Source organism: Somniosus microcephalus, chromosome 27 (genome assembly GCF_052327205.1).
Source record: "Somniosus microcephalus isolate GS21.2 chromosome 27, FLI_Smic_1.0, whole genome shotgun sequence".
In the NCBI taxonomy this organism is placed as follows: domain Eukaryota; kingdom Metazoa; phylum Chordata; class Chondrichthyes; order Squaliformes; family Somniosidae; genus Somniosus; species Somniosus microcephalus.
The window spans coordinates 35,219,719-35,233,681 of NC_141013.1; the positions used below are offsets into that span (position 1 = coordinate 35,219,719).

General features: G+C 44.9%; 1 protein-coding gene across 3 annotated transcripts in view; it reads left to right on the forward strand.

Annotated features, from left to right (window-relative positions):
• znf710a (zinc finger protein 710a) overlaps positions 1-13,963 on the forward strand; it is a 43,294-nt gene that overhangs the window by 14,627 nt on the left and 14,704 nt on the right. The window contains exon 3 of one of the 3 annotated variants that reach the window (XM_085968838.1): positions 10,949-11,135. The exons of 1 other annotated variant lie outside the window; for it this stretch is intronic. In XM_085968838.1, coding sequence (XP_085824964.1) covers positions 10,949-11,135 — 187 coding nt within the window. Of the gene's footprint in view, positions 1-10,948; positions 11,141-13,963 lie in introns of all 3 variants that reach the window. One more of the 3 variants, XM_085968836.1, reaches the window with a different exon arrangement.

Genomic DNA, 13,963 nt, shown 5'->3' on the forward strand with positions numbered 1-13,963 from the left:
AAAACTCAGTAGAAGAGTCGAACTCTTTTTGTTTTGAAGGTAGGCCTTGTTTAAAATGAGTTGAAGGCGACTGGGTTAGAAATAAGCAATCTGAATACGGCTTCATTTGTGAAGCCCATCAGCAGCTACTGATGGGAGCTCTGCACTTAGAACGTTCAGTATAAATGGAAACATGGACAGTCTTTGTTGCAATTCCTGTTTCGGAAAAGGGGGTGAAAAAACTTCAAATGCTGAAAGTTCGAAATAGAAAATGTTGAAATGATGCATCAACAGCTGAAAGAATGTCTAGGTTAATATTTTGGGTGAAGGCCCTTTATCAGAGCTGGAAAGGGAGGGTAAGCGCTTTGTTTGAAGGACCAACCAAAACAAGAAGGTTAGGGTAAAGCTCGCAACAACATAGAAACATAAGATAGGAGCAGGAGTAGGCCATTCGGCCCCTCAAGCCTGCTCCGCCATTCAATGCGATCATGGCTGATCATCCAAATTCAGTACCCGGTCCCTGCTTTCTCCCCATACCCCTTGATCCCTTTGGCCTTAAGAAATATATCCAACTCCTTCTTGAATATATTTAATGAATTGGCCTCTACTGCCTTCTGTGGTAAAGAATTCCACAGGTTCACCACTCTCTGGGTGAAGAAATTCCTCCTCATTTCTGTCCTAAATGGCTTACCCCTTATTCTTAGACTGTGACCCCTGGTTCTGGACTCCCCGACCATCGGGAACATCCTTCCTGCATCTAGTCTGTCCAGTCCTGTCAGAATTTTATAAGTTTCAATGAGATCCCCTCTCATTCTTCTAAACTCCAGCGAGTACAAGCCCAATCGTCCCAATCTCTCCTCATACGTCATTCCTGCCATCCCAGGTATCAGCTTGGTGAATCTTTGCTGAACTCCTTCCATGGCAAGAACATCCTCAGATAAGGTGACCAAAACTGCACACAATACTCAAGCTGTTGTCTCACCAAGGCCCTGTACAACTGCAGCAAGACATCCTTGTTCCTGTACTCAAACCCTCTCGCTACTAAGGCCAATATACCATTTGCCGCCTTAACCGCCTGCTGCACCTGCATGCTTACCTTCAGCAACTGGTGCACAAGGACACCCAGGTCTTGTTGCACTTCCCCTTCTCCCAATCTATTGCCATTCAGATAATCTGCCTTCCTGTTTTTGCCACCAAAGTGGATAACCTCACATTTATCCAAGTTATATTGCATCTGCCATGCTTTTGCCCAATCACCCAACCTGTCCAAATCATCCTGGAGTTTCTCGGCATCCTCCTCACAGCACACACGCCCACCCAGCTTTGTGTCGTCTGCAAATTTGGAGATATTACATCTAGTTCCCTTGTCTAGATCATTTAATATATATTGTGAATAGCTGGGGTCCAAGGACCGATCCCTGCGGTACCCCACTAGTCACTGCCTGCCAATCGGAAAAAGACCCGTTTATTCCAACTCTTTGCTTTCTGTCTGCCAACCAGTTCTCTATCCAAGTCAATACCTTGCCCCCAACCCCATGTGCCTTAACTTTACATGCTAATCTCTTATGCAGTACCTTATCGAAAGCCTTCTGAAAGTCCAAATACACCACATCCACTGGTTCTCCCTTATCTATTTTACCAGTTACAACCTCAAAAAATTCCAGTAGATTAGTCAAGCACGATTTACCTTTTGTAAATCCATGTTGACTTTGTCCGATTCTGTCACTGTTTTCCAAGTGCTCTGCTATTACATCTTTTATAATGGACTCTGGCATTTTCCCCACTACCGATGTCAGGCTTAGCGGTCTGTAATTCCCCATTTTCTCTCTACCACCTTTTTTGAATAGTGGGGTTACATTAGCTACCCTCCAATCCATGGGTATTGTTCCAGATTCCATCAAATGTTAGAAGATGATCAGCAATGCATCTACTATTTCTAGGGCCACTTCCTTAAGTACCCTAGGATGTAGATTATCAGGCCCTGGGGATTTATCGGCCTTCAATCCCATCAATTTCCCTAACACCATTTCCCTACAAATACTGATTTCTTTCAGTTCCTCCCTTTCATCAGACTCTGTTCCCCGACATCTCTGGGAGGTTATTTGTGTCCTCCTTTGTGAAGACAGAACCAAAATATGTATTTAATTGGTCTGCCATTTCTTTGTTCCCCATTATAAATTCCCCTGATTCTGACTGCAAGGGACCCACATTTGACTTCACCAGTTTTTTTCTCTTCACATATCTATAAAAGCTTTTACAGTCAGTTTTTATGTTCTCTGCAAGCTTACTCTCATATTCTATTTTCCCCTTCTTAATTAATCCCTTTGTCCTCCTTTGTTGAATCCTAAACTGCTCCCAATCCTCAAGTTTACTGCTTTTTCTGGCCAATTTATATGTCCTCTCCTTGGATCTTATGCTATCCCTAATTTCCCTTGTTAGCCACGGTTGAGTCACCTTTTTTGTTTTATTTTTATGCCAAACTGGGATGAACAAATTCTGTAGTTATTCTTTGAATGTTTGCCATTGCCTATCCACCGTCAACCCTTTGAGTGACATTCCCCAATCAATCCTACCCAACTTGCGCTTCAGACCATCGTAGTTTCCTTTATTTAAATTCAGGACCCCAGTCTCAGTCAACTACTTCATTCTCCATCTTAATGAAGAATTCGATCATGTTATGATCGCTCCGACCCAAGGGGCCTCGTACAACAAGATTGCTAATTAATCCTTTCTCGTTACATAATACCCAGTCTAAGTTGGCCTGATCTCTGGTTGGTTCCTCGACATATTGGTCCAGGAAACCATCCCGTAAACACTCCAGGAATTCCTCCTCCACAGTATTGTTACTAATTTGGTTAGTCCAATCTATATGTAGATTAAAGTCACCCATGATGACTGCTGTGCCCTTATTGCACGCTTCTCTAATCAACGTCTGAATGTTTCAGAATCAATCAGCACAAGAGCGGTTGCCAATAGATGTAATAGCCTAGGAATAGATTTAAAATAAGCTAGAGGTAACAAAAATCCTGGATGATATACACACTCATCAGCCTGATCTTAATCAGGCATGTGAAAGATAAAAGGTGAGTTTAAACAAAGCACAAATGGAAGGGAGCAAAATAGAAAACTATTGAGCGAAATGGAGAGGAAAATGAGGGAGACAGCTAAAGGTGTGAAGTTGACAAAAATTAAGCTTCAAATCGGAGTACTGCAGAGTGCCCACAAGAAAGGCAAACTTCTGCCTCAAAAATTTGTGCTGAGCACTGTAGGAGTCTGAAGATGAAAAGGTTAGAGGTGGGAGGGGAGCTGAAGAGATGACCCACGGGGTGGCCAAGGTCATCATTGTAGCAGGAACTGAGATGTTTGGCAAACTCTGTTTTGCATTTTATTTCCCTACTTATAGAGACAGCACTGTGAACAATGAGTATGGCATTTCTGGACTGGACAAAGTACATATAGAATCATAGAATGGTTACAGCACAGAAGGAGACCATTTGGCCCTTCGAGCCCGTACCGGCTCTCTGCAAAAGCACTTCAGCTAGACCCACTCCCCCGCCCTTTCCCCGTAGCCCCGCAAAAACATTTCCTTCAGGTACTGATGAATTCCCTTTTGAAAGCCACGATTGAATCTGCCTCCACCACCCTCGCAGGCAGTGCATTCCAGATCCTAACCACTCATTGCGTAAAAAGTTTTCCCTCATGTCGTCTTTGGTTCTTCTGCCAATCACCTTAAATCTGTGTCCTCTGGTTCTCGACCCTTCCGCCAATGGGAACAGTTTCTCTCTATCTACCCTGTCTAGACCCCTCATTATTTTGAACACCTCAATCAAATCTCCTCTCAGCCTTCTCTGCTCCAAGGAGATCGACCCCTGCTTCTCCAGTCTATCCACATAACTGAAGTCCCTCATCCCTGGAACCATTCTGGTAAATCTTTTCTGCACCCTCTAAGGCCTTCACATCCTTCCTAAAGTGCGCTGCCCAGAATTGGACACAATACTCCAAATGAGGTCGAACCAGTGTTTTACATATAAAGGTTCATCATAACTTCCTTGCTTTTGTACTCTATGCCTCGATTGATGAAGCCCAGGATCCCACATGCTTTTTTAACTGCTTTCTCAACCTGCCCTGCCACCTTCAATGATTTGTGCACATATACCCCCAGGTCGCTCTGTTCATGCACCCCCTTTAGAACTGTACCCTTTAGTTTATATTGCTTCTCCTTGTTCTTCCTGCCAAAATGTATCACTTTGCACATTTCTGTGTTAAATTTCATCTGCCATGTGTCCGCCCATACCACCAGCCTGTCTATGCCCTCTTGAAGTCTATCACTCTCCTCCTCACTGTTCACTATATTTCCAAGTTTTGTGTCAACTGCAAATTTTGAAATTGTGCCCTGTACACCCAAGTCTAAGTCATTAATATACATCAAGAAAAGGAGTAGTCCTAGTACCGACCCCTGGGGAACACCACTGTATACCTTCCTCCAGTCCGATAAACAATCGTTCACCACTACTCTCTGTTTCCTGTCACTTAGCCAATTTAGTATCCATGCTGCCACTGTCCCTTTTATTCTATGGGCTTCAACTTTGCTGGCAAGCCTATTATGTGGCACTTTAGCAAACACCTTTGGGAAGTCCATGTACACCACATCTACCGCATTGCCCTTATCAGTCCTCTGTTACCTCCTTAAAAAAGCTCTATCAAGTTAGTTAAACACGGTTTGCCTTTAACAAATCCGTGCTGGCTTTCCTTAATTAATCCACACTTGTCCAAGTGGCTCTTAATTTTGTCCCTGATTATTGTTTCTAAAAGCTTCCCCACTACCGAGGTTAAACTGACTGGTCTGTAGTTGCTGGGTTTATCCTTACACCCTTTTTTGAACAAGGGTGTAACATTTGCAATTCTCCAGTCCTCTGGCACCACCCCCGTATCCAAGGAGGATTGGAAGATTATGGCCAGCACCTCCGCAATATCCACCTTTACTTCCCTCCGCATCCTCGGATGCATCCCATCCGGTCCTGGTGACTTATCTACTTTAAGTACAGCCAGCCTTTCTAGTACCTCCTCTTTATCAATTTTTATCCCATCCAGTATCTCCACTACCTCCTCTTTCACTATGACTTTGGCAGCTGCTTCTTCTTTGGTAAAGACAGATGTAAAGTACTCATTTAGTACCTCAGCCATGCCCTCTGCCTCCATGTGTAGGTCTCCAATTTGGTCCCTAATCGGCCCCACCCCGCCTCTTACTACCCGTTTACTAGAAGACTTTTGGATTCCCTTTTATGTTAGCTGCCAATCTATTTTCATACTCTCTCTTTGCCCGTCTTATTTCCTTTTTCACTTCCCCTCTGAACTTTCTATAGTCAGCCTGGTTCTCACTTGTATTCGCAACCTGACATCTGTCCTACGCTCCCTTTATCTGCTTCATCTTTCTCTCTCTTTTGTCATCCAGTGAGCTCTGACTTTAGTTGCCCTACTTTTTCCCCTCTTGGGAATGTACCTCGACTGTACCCAAACCATCTACTCTTTAAAGGCAGATTACAGTTTTGCCTGCCAATCTTTGATTCCAATTTGCCCAGGCCAGATTCATTCTCAACCCTCCAATTAAGTATTTTTACTCTAGATTGCTCCCTGTCCTTTTCCATAGTTAATCTAAACCTTATACTGTGATCGCTGTTCCCTAAATGTTCCCCTACTGACACTTGCTCTACTTAACCCACCTCATTCCCCAGAACCAGATCCAGTAATGCCTCCTTCCTCGTTGGGCCAGAAACATACCGATAAAGAAAGTTCTCCTGAACACACTTCAGAAATTCTTCCTCCATTCTGCCCTTTACACTATTACTATCCCAGTGTATATTAGGATAGTTGAAGCCCCCCATTATTACTACTCTATAGTTCTTGCATCTCTCTGTAATTTCCCTGCAAATTTGCCCCTCTATATCCTTCCCATTAGTTGGCGGCCTATAGAATACACCTAGTCGTGTAATGGCACCTCTAGTGTTTCTCAACTCTAACCAAATAGATTCTGTTCTTGACTCCTCCAGGACATCCTCTCTCTCCAGCACTGTAATATTCTCCTTAATCAATCCACCCCACCTCTCTTCTTTCGTTCCCCATCTTTCCTGAACACTTTGTATCCAGGAATATTCAGTGCTCAATCCTGCCCTTTTTTGAACCAGGTTTCCGTTATCGTCACATCCTATTCCCAGGTGTCTATTTGCGCCCGCAGCTCACCAACCTTATTTACCACGCTTCGTGCATTCGCACACATGCACTGTAAACCTATCTTAGACCTTCTTGTATTCTCTTAGTCTGACCCCACCTAATACCGTACTATTTCTTACTCTAGTGCTATCTGTCTCTCCCCATCCTTTGTGCACCTTGTTTCTCCTTTCTAATACTACATCCTGGTACCCATTCCCCTGCCAAATTAGTTTAAACCATCCCCAAAAGGATTAGCAAACCCTCCCCTGTGAGGACATTGGTCCCGGCTTCATTGAGGTGCAACCTGTCTGGCCTGTACAGGTCCCACCTCCCCCAGAACCAGTCCCAATGTCCCAGGAATCTAAAGCCCTCCCTCCTGCACCATCTCTCCAGCCACGCACTCACCTGCTTTATCCTCCTATTTCTATACTCACTAGCTTGTGGCACCGGGAGTAATCCGGAGATTACTTCCTTTTGAGGTCCTGCTTTTTAATCTTTTTCCTAGCTCTCTAAAATCTGCCTGCAGGACCTTATCCCTCTTTCTACCTATGTCGTTGGTACCAATATGGACCATGACCTCTGGCTGTTCACCCTCCCCCACTCATCCTTGACCCTGGCACCGGGGAGGCAACATACCATCCTGGAATCACGTCTGCGGCTGCAGAAACGCATGTCTATTCCCCCAACTATCGAATCTCCTATCACTATTGCCTTCCCAATCTTCCTCCTCTCCTCCCACCCCCCTCCACAACCTGTACAATAGTGCTGTGGACTTGGCTCTGGCTGTGCTCCCCAGAGGAACCATTGCCCTCACCAGTATACTGGTTGGAGAGTGGGGGGTGGGGGGGGACTCCTGCCCTACCTGCCTGGTCCTCCTCGTCTGTCTGACGGTCACCCATTCCCTCTCTGCCTGCACACTTTTACGTTGCGAGGTGATCACCTCCTGAAACGTGCTATCAATGTAGCTCTCAGCCTCACGGATGCACTGCAGTGACGCCAGCTGCTGCTCAAGCTCTGAAACCTGGAGCTTGAGCTCCTCCAGCTGACGTGGTTGTCCAGGACACCGAAAGCGTCCTGCAGTTCCCACATGGCACAAGATGTGCATATAAATTGCTAGAAAAGGTGGGGAGGAAAGCACCAGAAAATGGAGTGCAAAGGAATGAATGGGTAGGTGTAGCATCTGCTGGGGAATTAAAAGGGAGAAGCAGTTAGGAATGCCGATGATGGAAGGATGAACGAAGATGTCGTGGAGGGAGTGCTCCCCTTGGGCTGGTGGGACTCCTGATGTAGGTGGTACATGCAGAGGCTAGTGGAAAGGAAGGTCAGGTCAAGAGGCTCTGTGGTTGAGAGGAGGTGAAAGTGAAAGGAGTGCAGATATGTAGGGAATGGGTTGGCTGTGGATGAGGCAAAACTGTAGCAGAAGAAATGGGATATTTCAGAAGCCTTGCTGTGGAAAGTACAGTCATTGGGGCAGAAGTTATGAAGAATGAGAATCTAAAAGAAAGGATGGAATCGGGGGGAAAAAAGTGCGCTTATTTTTAGTGGGCGAGCTAACCACTAACATGGCCTTCTGTTACTGCTTCACCTTACAGTCTAATTACCTTTTTCTTATTGCAACACCTTGTACCTTTTTTGAGTGAAGAATTCATTGTGCTTGGTCTTAAACTTGCAGCCTGCTCTGGGTGACAGAATTCGATATGATCCTACGAAAATAACGGACAGGAAAAGACGAGCTGGTCCACCGAGCCCGTCCCATACAGTCATGCTGTAATTAAACATCCTGACCCCCCATTACTTCCACCCACCAGTAGTGATGTCATCCCCTGAAAGGGACAAATAAAAAAAACAGATTAAAAAAAAAAAAAAATGGGCCAATTCAGGGAAAAGAATAATTCACAAAAGAGCCCTTTCCAATCCGTTAAAGTGGATCAAAACGAGCTCCAGGGGACCGCAGTGACCGCGTGCATCACCCACCATCCCACCTACTGTTTGTATCGGCCTGGGTCAGGAACTCCTCCAGCTCCCTGTTGAATGGTTGCAGTGAATCTGAACTCGCTGAATGAGCTGGCAACTTATTCCAGAGGTCAATGACCCTCTGTGAAAAGAACCACCTCTTGACATCTAACCTAGTTCTCTGCTTCCTTAACTTATACGCATGTCCTCTGGTTCTCCCTAACCTAATCCAAAATAGTCTCTCCACACAGACACAGTCTACTCCCTTCATTGTTTTAAATAACTCAATCAAATATCCCTTTTTTTATCTTCTATGTTTCTATAGGGATCAAGGAATATGGGGAGAAGGCAGGGACCGGGTACTGAATTTGGATGATCAGCCATGATCTCATTGAATGGCAGAGCAGGCTCGAGGGGCCGAATGGCCTACTCCTGCTCCTATCTTTTATGTTTCTATCCACAAAGGTCTACCCTTTTCTAGTGTAAAAAGACCCAGCTCTTTAAGCCTATCATGATAACTAAAGGCTTTAAAACTAGTTAGCAATCTAGTGGCCCTCTTCCTAATCTTTTCCACGGCTTCGATTTCACCCATTCTGTGAGAGGATCAAAACTGGACACAGTATTCTAGTTGAGGCCGAACCAAGCACTCGTGCGACTACGTTATGATGCTTTTCTGTTTTATATTGGATCGTCCTATATTGGAGCGTCAGTTTCCACATGTACGCTGACGACACCCAGCTCTACCTCACTACCACTTCTCTCGACCCCGCCATGGTCTCTAAATTGTTAGACTGCTTGTCCGACATCCAGTTTTGGATGAGCAGAAATTTTCTCCAATTAAATATTGGGAAGATCGAAGCCTTTGTTTTCAGTCCCCGCCACAAACTCCGTTCCCTAGCCACTGACTCCATCCCTCTCCCTAACATCTGTCTGAGGCTGAACCACACTGTTCGCAACCTTGGTGTCATATTTGACCCTGAAATGAGCTTCTGACCACATATTTGCGGCATAACTAAGACCGCCTACTTCCACCTCCGTAACATCGCCCGTCTCCGCCCCTGCCTCAGCTCATCCGCTGCTGAAATCCTCATCCATGCCTTTGTTACCTCTAGACTTGTCTATTCCAACGCACTCCTGGCTGGCCTCCCACATTCTACCCTACGGAAAGTTGAAGTCATCCAAAACTCGGCTGCCCGTGTCCTAACTCGCACCAAGTCCCGTTCGCCCATCACCCCTGTGCTTGCTGACCTACATTGGCTCCCGGTTAAGCAACGCCTCGATTTCAAAATTCTCATCCTTGTTTTCAAATCCCTCTATGGCCTCGCCCCTTCCTATCTCTGTAATCTCCTTCAGCCCCACAACCCCCCGAGATATCTGCGCTCTAATTCTGCCCTCTTGAGCATCCCTGATTATAATCGCTCAACCTTTGGTGGCCGTGCCTTCTGTTGCCTAGGCACTAAGCTCTGGAATTCCCTGCCTAAACCTCTCCGCCTCGCTACCTCTCCTCCTTTAAGATGCTCCTTAAAACCGACCTCTTTGACCAAGCTTTTGGTCACCTGCCCTAATTTCTCCTTATGTGGCTCGGTGTCAAATTTTTTGTCTTTTAATACTCCTGTGAAGCGTCTTGGGACGTTTTACTACATTAAAGGTGCTATATAAATGCAAGTTGTTGTTGTCCTAGCAATACTCTTCGATTTTACTACAGCCTCATGGCATTGATTTAGAGACCTTTTAGAGACTCATACTATAATATGTAAGCCTCTTTCCTGCTCAACAGACTTTAGTTCGGAGCTTTGTATAGTATGTACATGCTTGGTGTTAGTCCCAGCCACATGCATAACACTACATTCATCTACACTAAATGTCATCTGCCAAGTGTGGGTCCATTCCCCCACGGCATCTAGATCTGATTGTATTCTATTTTTTTTTCCTCATCCAGGGTTCTAACAGCAGCACAGTGCAGTCATTAACTTGTTTAAATTTCCATAAATAACTCATGGGAAAGCCAAAAGAATTCCAAAAGAAATCTAGGCCAATTCCCATTGCATTGTTTCCTCTGAGCCACTGAATTTTTTAGCAGCCTGTCTAGTGTTGGATTCATACTGTGCATTTCAGTTAGCTTTAATTTTCCAATCTTCAGCATCAGTGTTTCTGAATTCAACTTGACTCGTAGCATAATTTCAAACCCTTCTCTTGCAGGCAACTGGCTGGAGTCGAGTTACCATTCATTTCAGATCCAAAATTCTATTTGTGTCTACTTGGGGTGGTCCAGTGGCAGTGTTATTCTGGTTTATGTTGTTCCCTCTACTCCAGCATTCTACAGCAAAGAAGAATCTGCTTCTCAGCTCACTCTGAGGTACACAGTCAGCCGAGTTGACTTGCATTCCACTTTCTCATTGCTCTGTCGAAGAACACGATTGCAGTTTGGTGGTATGGTTGGGATCAGCATCTCGCTGTAGAGGCACTGTGGACACAAGAATATATATCTCCGCTCTGGGACAATGCATTCAACCCCTCGTCCCCCCAATACTGCTACACTGTGGTAGCATCTTTGCAGCCACTTTGCAAACCTCTCAATCTGCTTTTCTTTGTCTTATTACTCCTCCCCATGTGCACTTCCCATTTTGTAACTCTGATTTCATTTTTATCTTTTTTTCTTTTTACCTTCATTTTTCAGGAGTAAGTCGATTTTGTATTTCAAAATGATCTGCTAAATTTATGGATTGTGATCCGTTTTTATTGAAATGACGAATGATTCTAAGTCCTAAAGGCCCCAGTCTTACCTGCTGCATCTTCTCCCCTCCATCAGGGAGTAAAAGAGTTCAAGTGTGAGGTATGTGGACGTGAATTCACCCTTCAAGCAAACCTGAAGAGGCACATGCTGATTCACACCAGTGTCAGAGCTTATCAGTGTCACATCTGCTTCAAAACTTTTGTTCAGAAACAAACTTTGAAGACCCACATGATTGTTCATTCACCAGTCAAACCATTTAAATGTAAGGTAAGAGAAAAGAATACCACACTGGTACTTTTTGCAATTTCTATCCACTAATAATGTTGAGGGGAAGATGTATAGTTGAGGCACAGGTTGCAAGTGGGTGTACCGTATTAGAACAAATTAATAGTGAGGAGTTGATTTGTCTGAAGGAGCTAAACCAGCTGGAAAATCGCAAGTATTTGCAGACGTACTGATGAGAAACAGGAGGAGCTACCATTTCAGGGGAGCCTTGGGAAATGAGTGCTAGCCAACCACTTCAAATTACCTTTGAAAAGGAGCCATTTGATAGTTTTGAAAGCTGGTGGTTGAGTTTGAGTCGGATATTTGGAATGGGGCAAGAGACTGATCCCCCTGCAATTGTCATGTTCAGCCAGCTTCCCTACGGAGAATCCCAAAGGTGACTTGGAAATATATTCAGCCAGAGACCCCTCCCACAATAATGCAAGCAAAGAAACGAAGCATGCTGCAATTTAGCCTCTTTCCCTTGTTATCTCTCTGGGTTTATCTCTGACCCTCGCTCCCCCTTGTGTGTAAGTCTATTGTGTGCGTGTTGCTGTTTCTGTCTCTAGTTCTTGCTTTTTGTGTCAGTCTGTCACTCATGCTGTCTCTTGCACATGTTCTTTCTGCTCCCTTGCATTTTATACAGCTTCTCTCTTTCCCCCTCCTCCTCTCTCATGCCGCTCGCTTTGCTTGAGTTTCACCAAGTGGTTTGAAAACCAGCCGCAGAATGAATTTTTTCCGTTAGTTTCACACATTCTCAACTATTTAGTTCGGGGTCATGGTATAAGTCAGCCAGTGAGACAGATCATGTCTTTCCCCAGAATGTGAAAAGCAAATTTACAGGAAAAGTTATTGGGTAAACACGTGGTGCGACTTTTATCAGGCAGCTTGATGCCCTTCCGATGGAATCAGCTGATTTTTCAGTTGGCCCTGTTTCTCCAATACCAGCCAGATGCTTACAGGCAGCTCGCCAGTCTGGGCAGAGAGGAGCAGGGCATCCAGTAGTAAAGCAATGTGGGCAGGGGGTGTATGCACATATGACCCAGCAGTTGACTGAAGATTTTTGGGGGGGCTTTTGTGATTTTATTGCCCCGCAGATGCATGACACAGTTGCGGTTTGATGCTATATGTCCAATTTTAGATGTTGATTAGCCAGAAGATGGTCAGTGGTGTGCTTTGGTTCTCGATCCTTTCTCTGTTCTGTAGAGGAGTGTGTTAGCTGGTGCTGGGTAAATATGGCCATTTATGTTTGAAAAATAAGGGTTGCTTACAAGTTTTATTGTTTTCTTCTGATTAACTGTAGCTGTGTCCATCCCATCTTTGTCCTTTTTTTGCCCCTAAAGTTCTGTCGGAAGGTTGTGGGTTTGAGCCCCATTCGGACTTGAGCACAAAAATCTAGGCCCACACTGTAGCGCAGTACTGAGGGAGTGCTGCACTGTTGGAGGTGCTGTCTTTCAGATGAGACGTTAAACCGAGGCCCCGTCTGCTCTCTTGGGTGGCTGTAAAAGATCCCATGGTACTATTTCGAAGAAGAGCAGGGGAGTTATCCCCGGTGTCCTGGCCAATATTTATCCCTCAATCAACATCACGAAAACAGATTATCTGGTCATTATCACATTGCTGTTTATGGGAGCTTGCTGTGTGCAAATTGGCTGCCACGTTTCCTACATCACAACAGTGACTACACTCCAAAAAGTACTTTATTGACTGTAAAGCGATTTGGGTCGTCCGGTGGTTGTGAAAGGCGTTATATAAATGAAAGTCTTTTCTTTCTAAAGCAGCATTCCTACTAATTTCTTAGCTGAGTGTTTTGGGTTGTGACATGGGGGCAGGGGGTGGGAAAGGTCTGGTACAGAGGAATTGTGGGGGGCTGGGCTATTTTGGACATGAGGGTTGGGGGGGGGGAGCGGGGGGCAGGTGCCAACATCTGTTATTATGCTACCTTGTCTTTCTTTTGGTGACCTGGGTCAAATTCAGCTCAAACAAATATGCCTGTGTGAAATGAGTTTGGGTAGTCTGGTCTCTGCTGCTTGTGAGCATCAGGTCACAGTACATGACTCATACTTTGCCATTGTGCTAATTTAAGGGCATGAGGGGTGGCAAGTATGAGATTAGAAATGCACCATTGGTAATATGGGAGGTGTTCCTTTGGGATTGGTGCGGAGGTGCATCATGGAAGTGTTCTACATAGGGCCCATTGGGTAACTGAGCTGGGAACACCAAGGGCACCGGATACCAAAAGTGGACAAGTATTCTATTCCTCGCCTTTGAAAACCACAGGCCTTTTAAAAACTTGGCAAAACAACAAATGTAATCGAAATATAAACATTTTCTAGTACTTTGTATTGATACAGTTCTAAATTGGTGCACTAGTCACAGACATTTCCTAAACAACTGTGGAATATTGTTTGATGAACTTGAGTGCTCTAACAGGTAGTTTTTTTATTCGTTCAAGGGATGCGGGTGTCGCTGGCGAGGCCAGCATTTATTGCCCATCCCTAATTGCCCTTGAGAAGGTGGTGGTGGTAGTAATCCGACATTGTGCACAGTGGCATCCCAGTGCTGCTGCCGGCACTCGTAGTGAGCAGAAATCTAAATGAATTGTTGAATTGGAAACTGTTAAAATTACAAAGTACTGTACGACAAGAGTCTCCTCTCAGTTTTGTTTGGGCCTTGTTTTTGTGACTCCTAATCATCAGAACAGTTTTCAATCCTTCTGAATTGCAGATAGTTCATGGTACAATTCCCCAAGATAGTGTTGTCTGATAGAAATTGCTGACTAGCCACAGACGTGGCCACGGCCACACCGTTTTAGGCACATGCAGT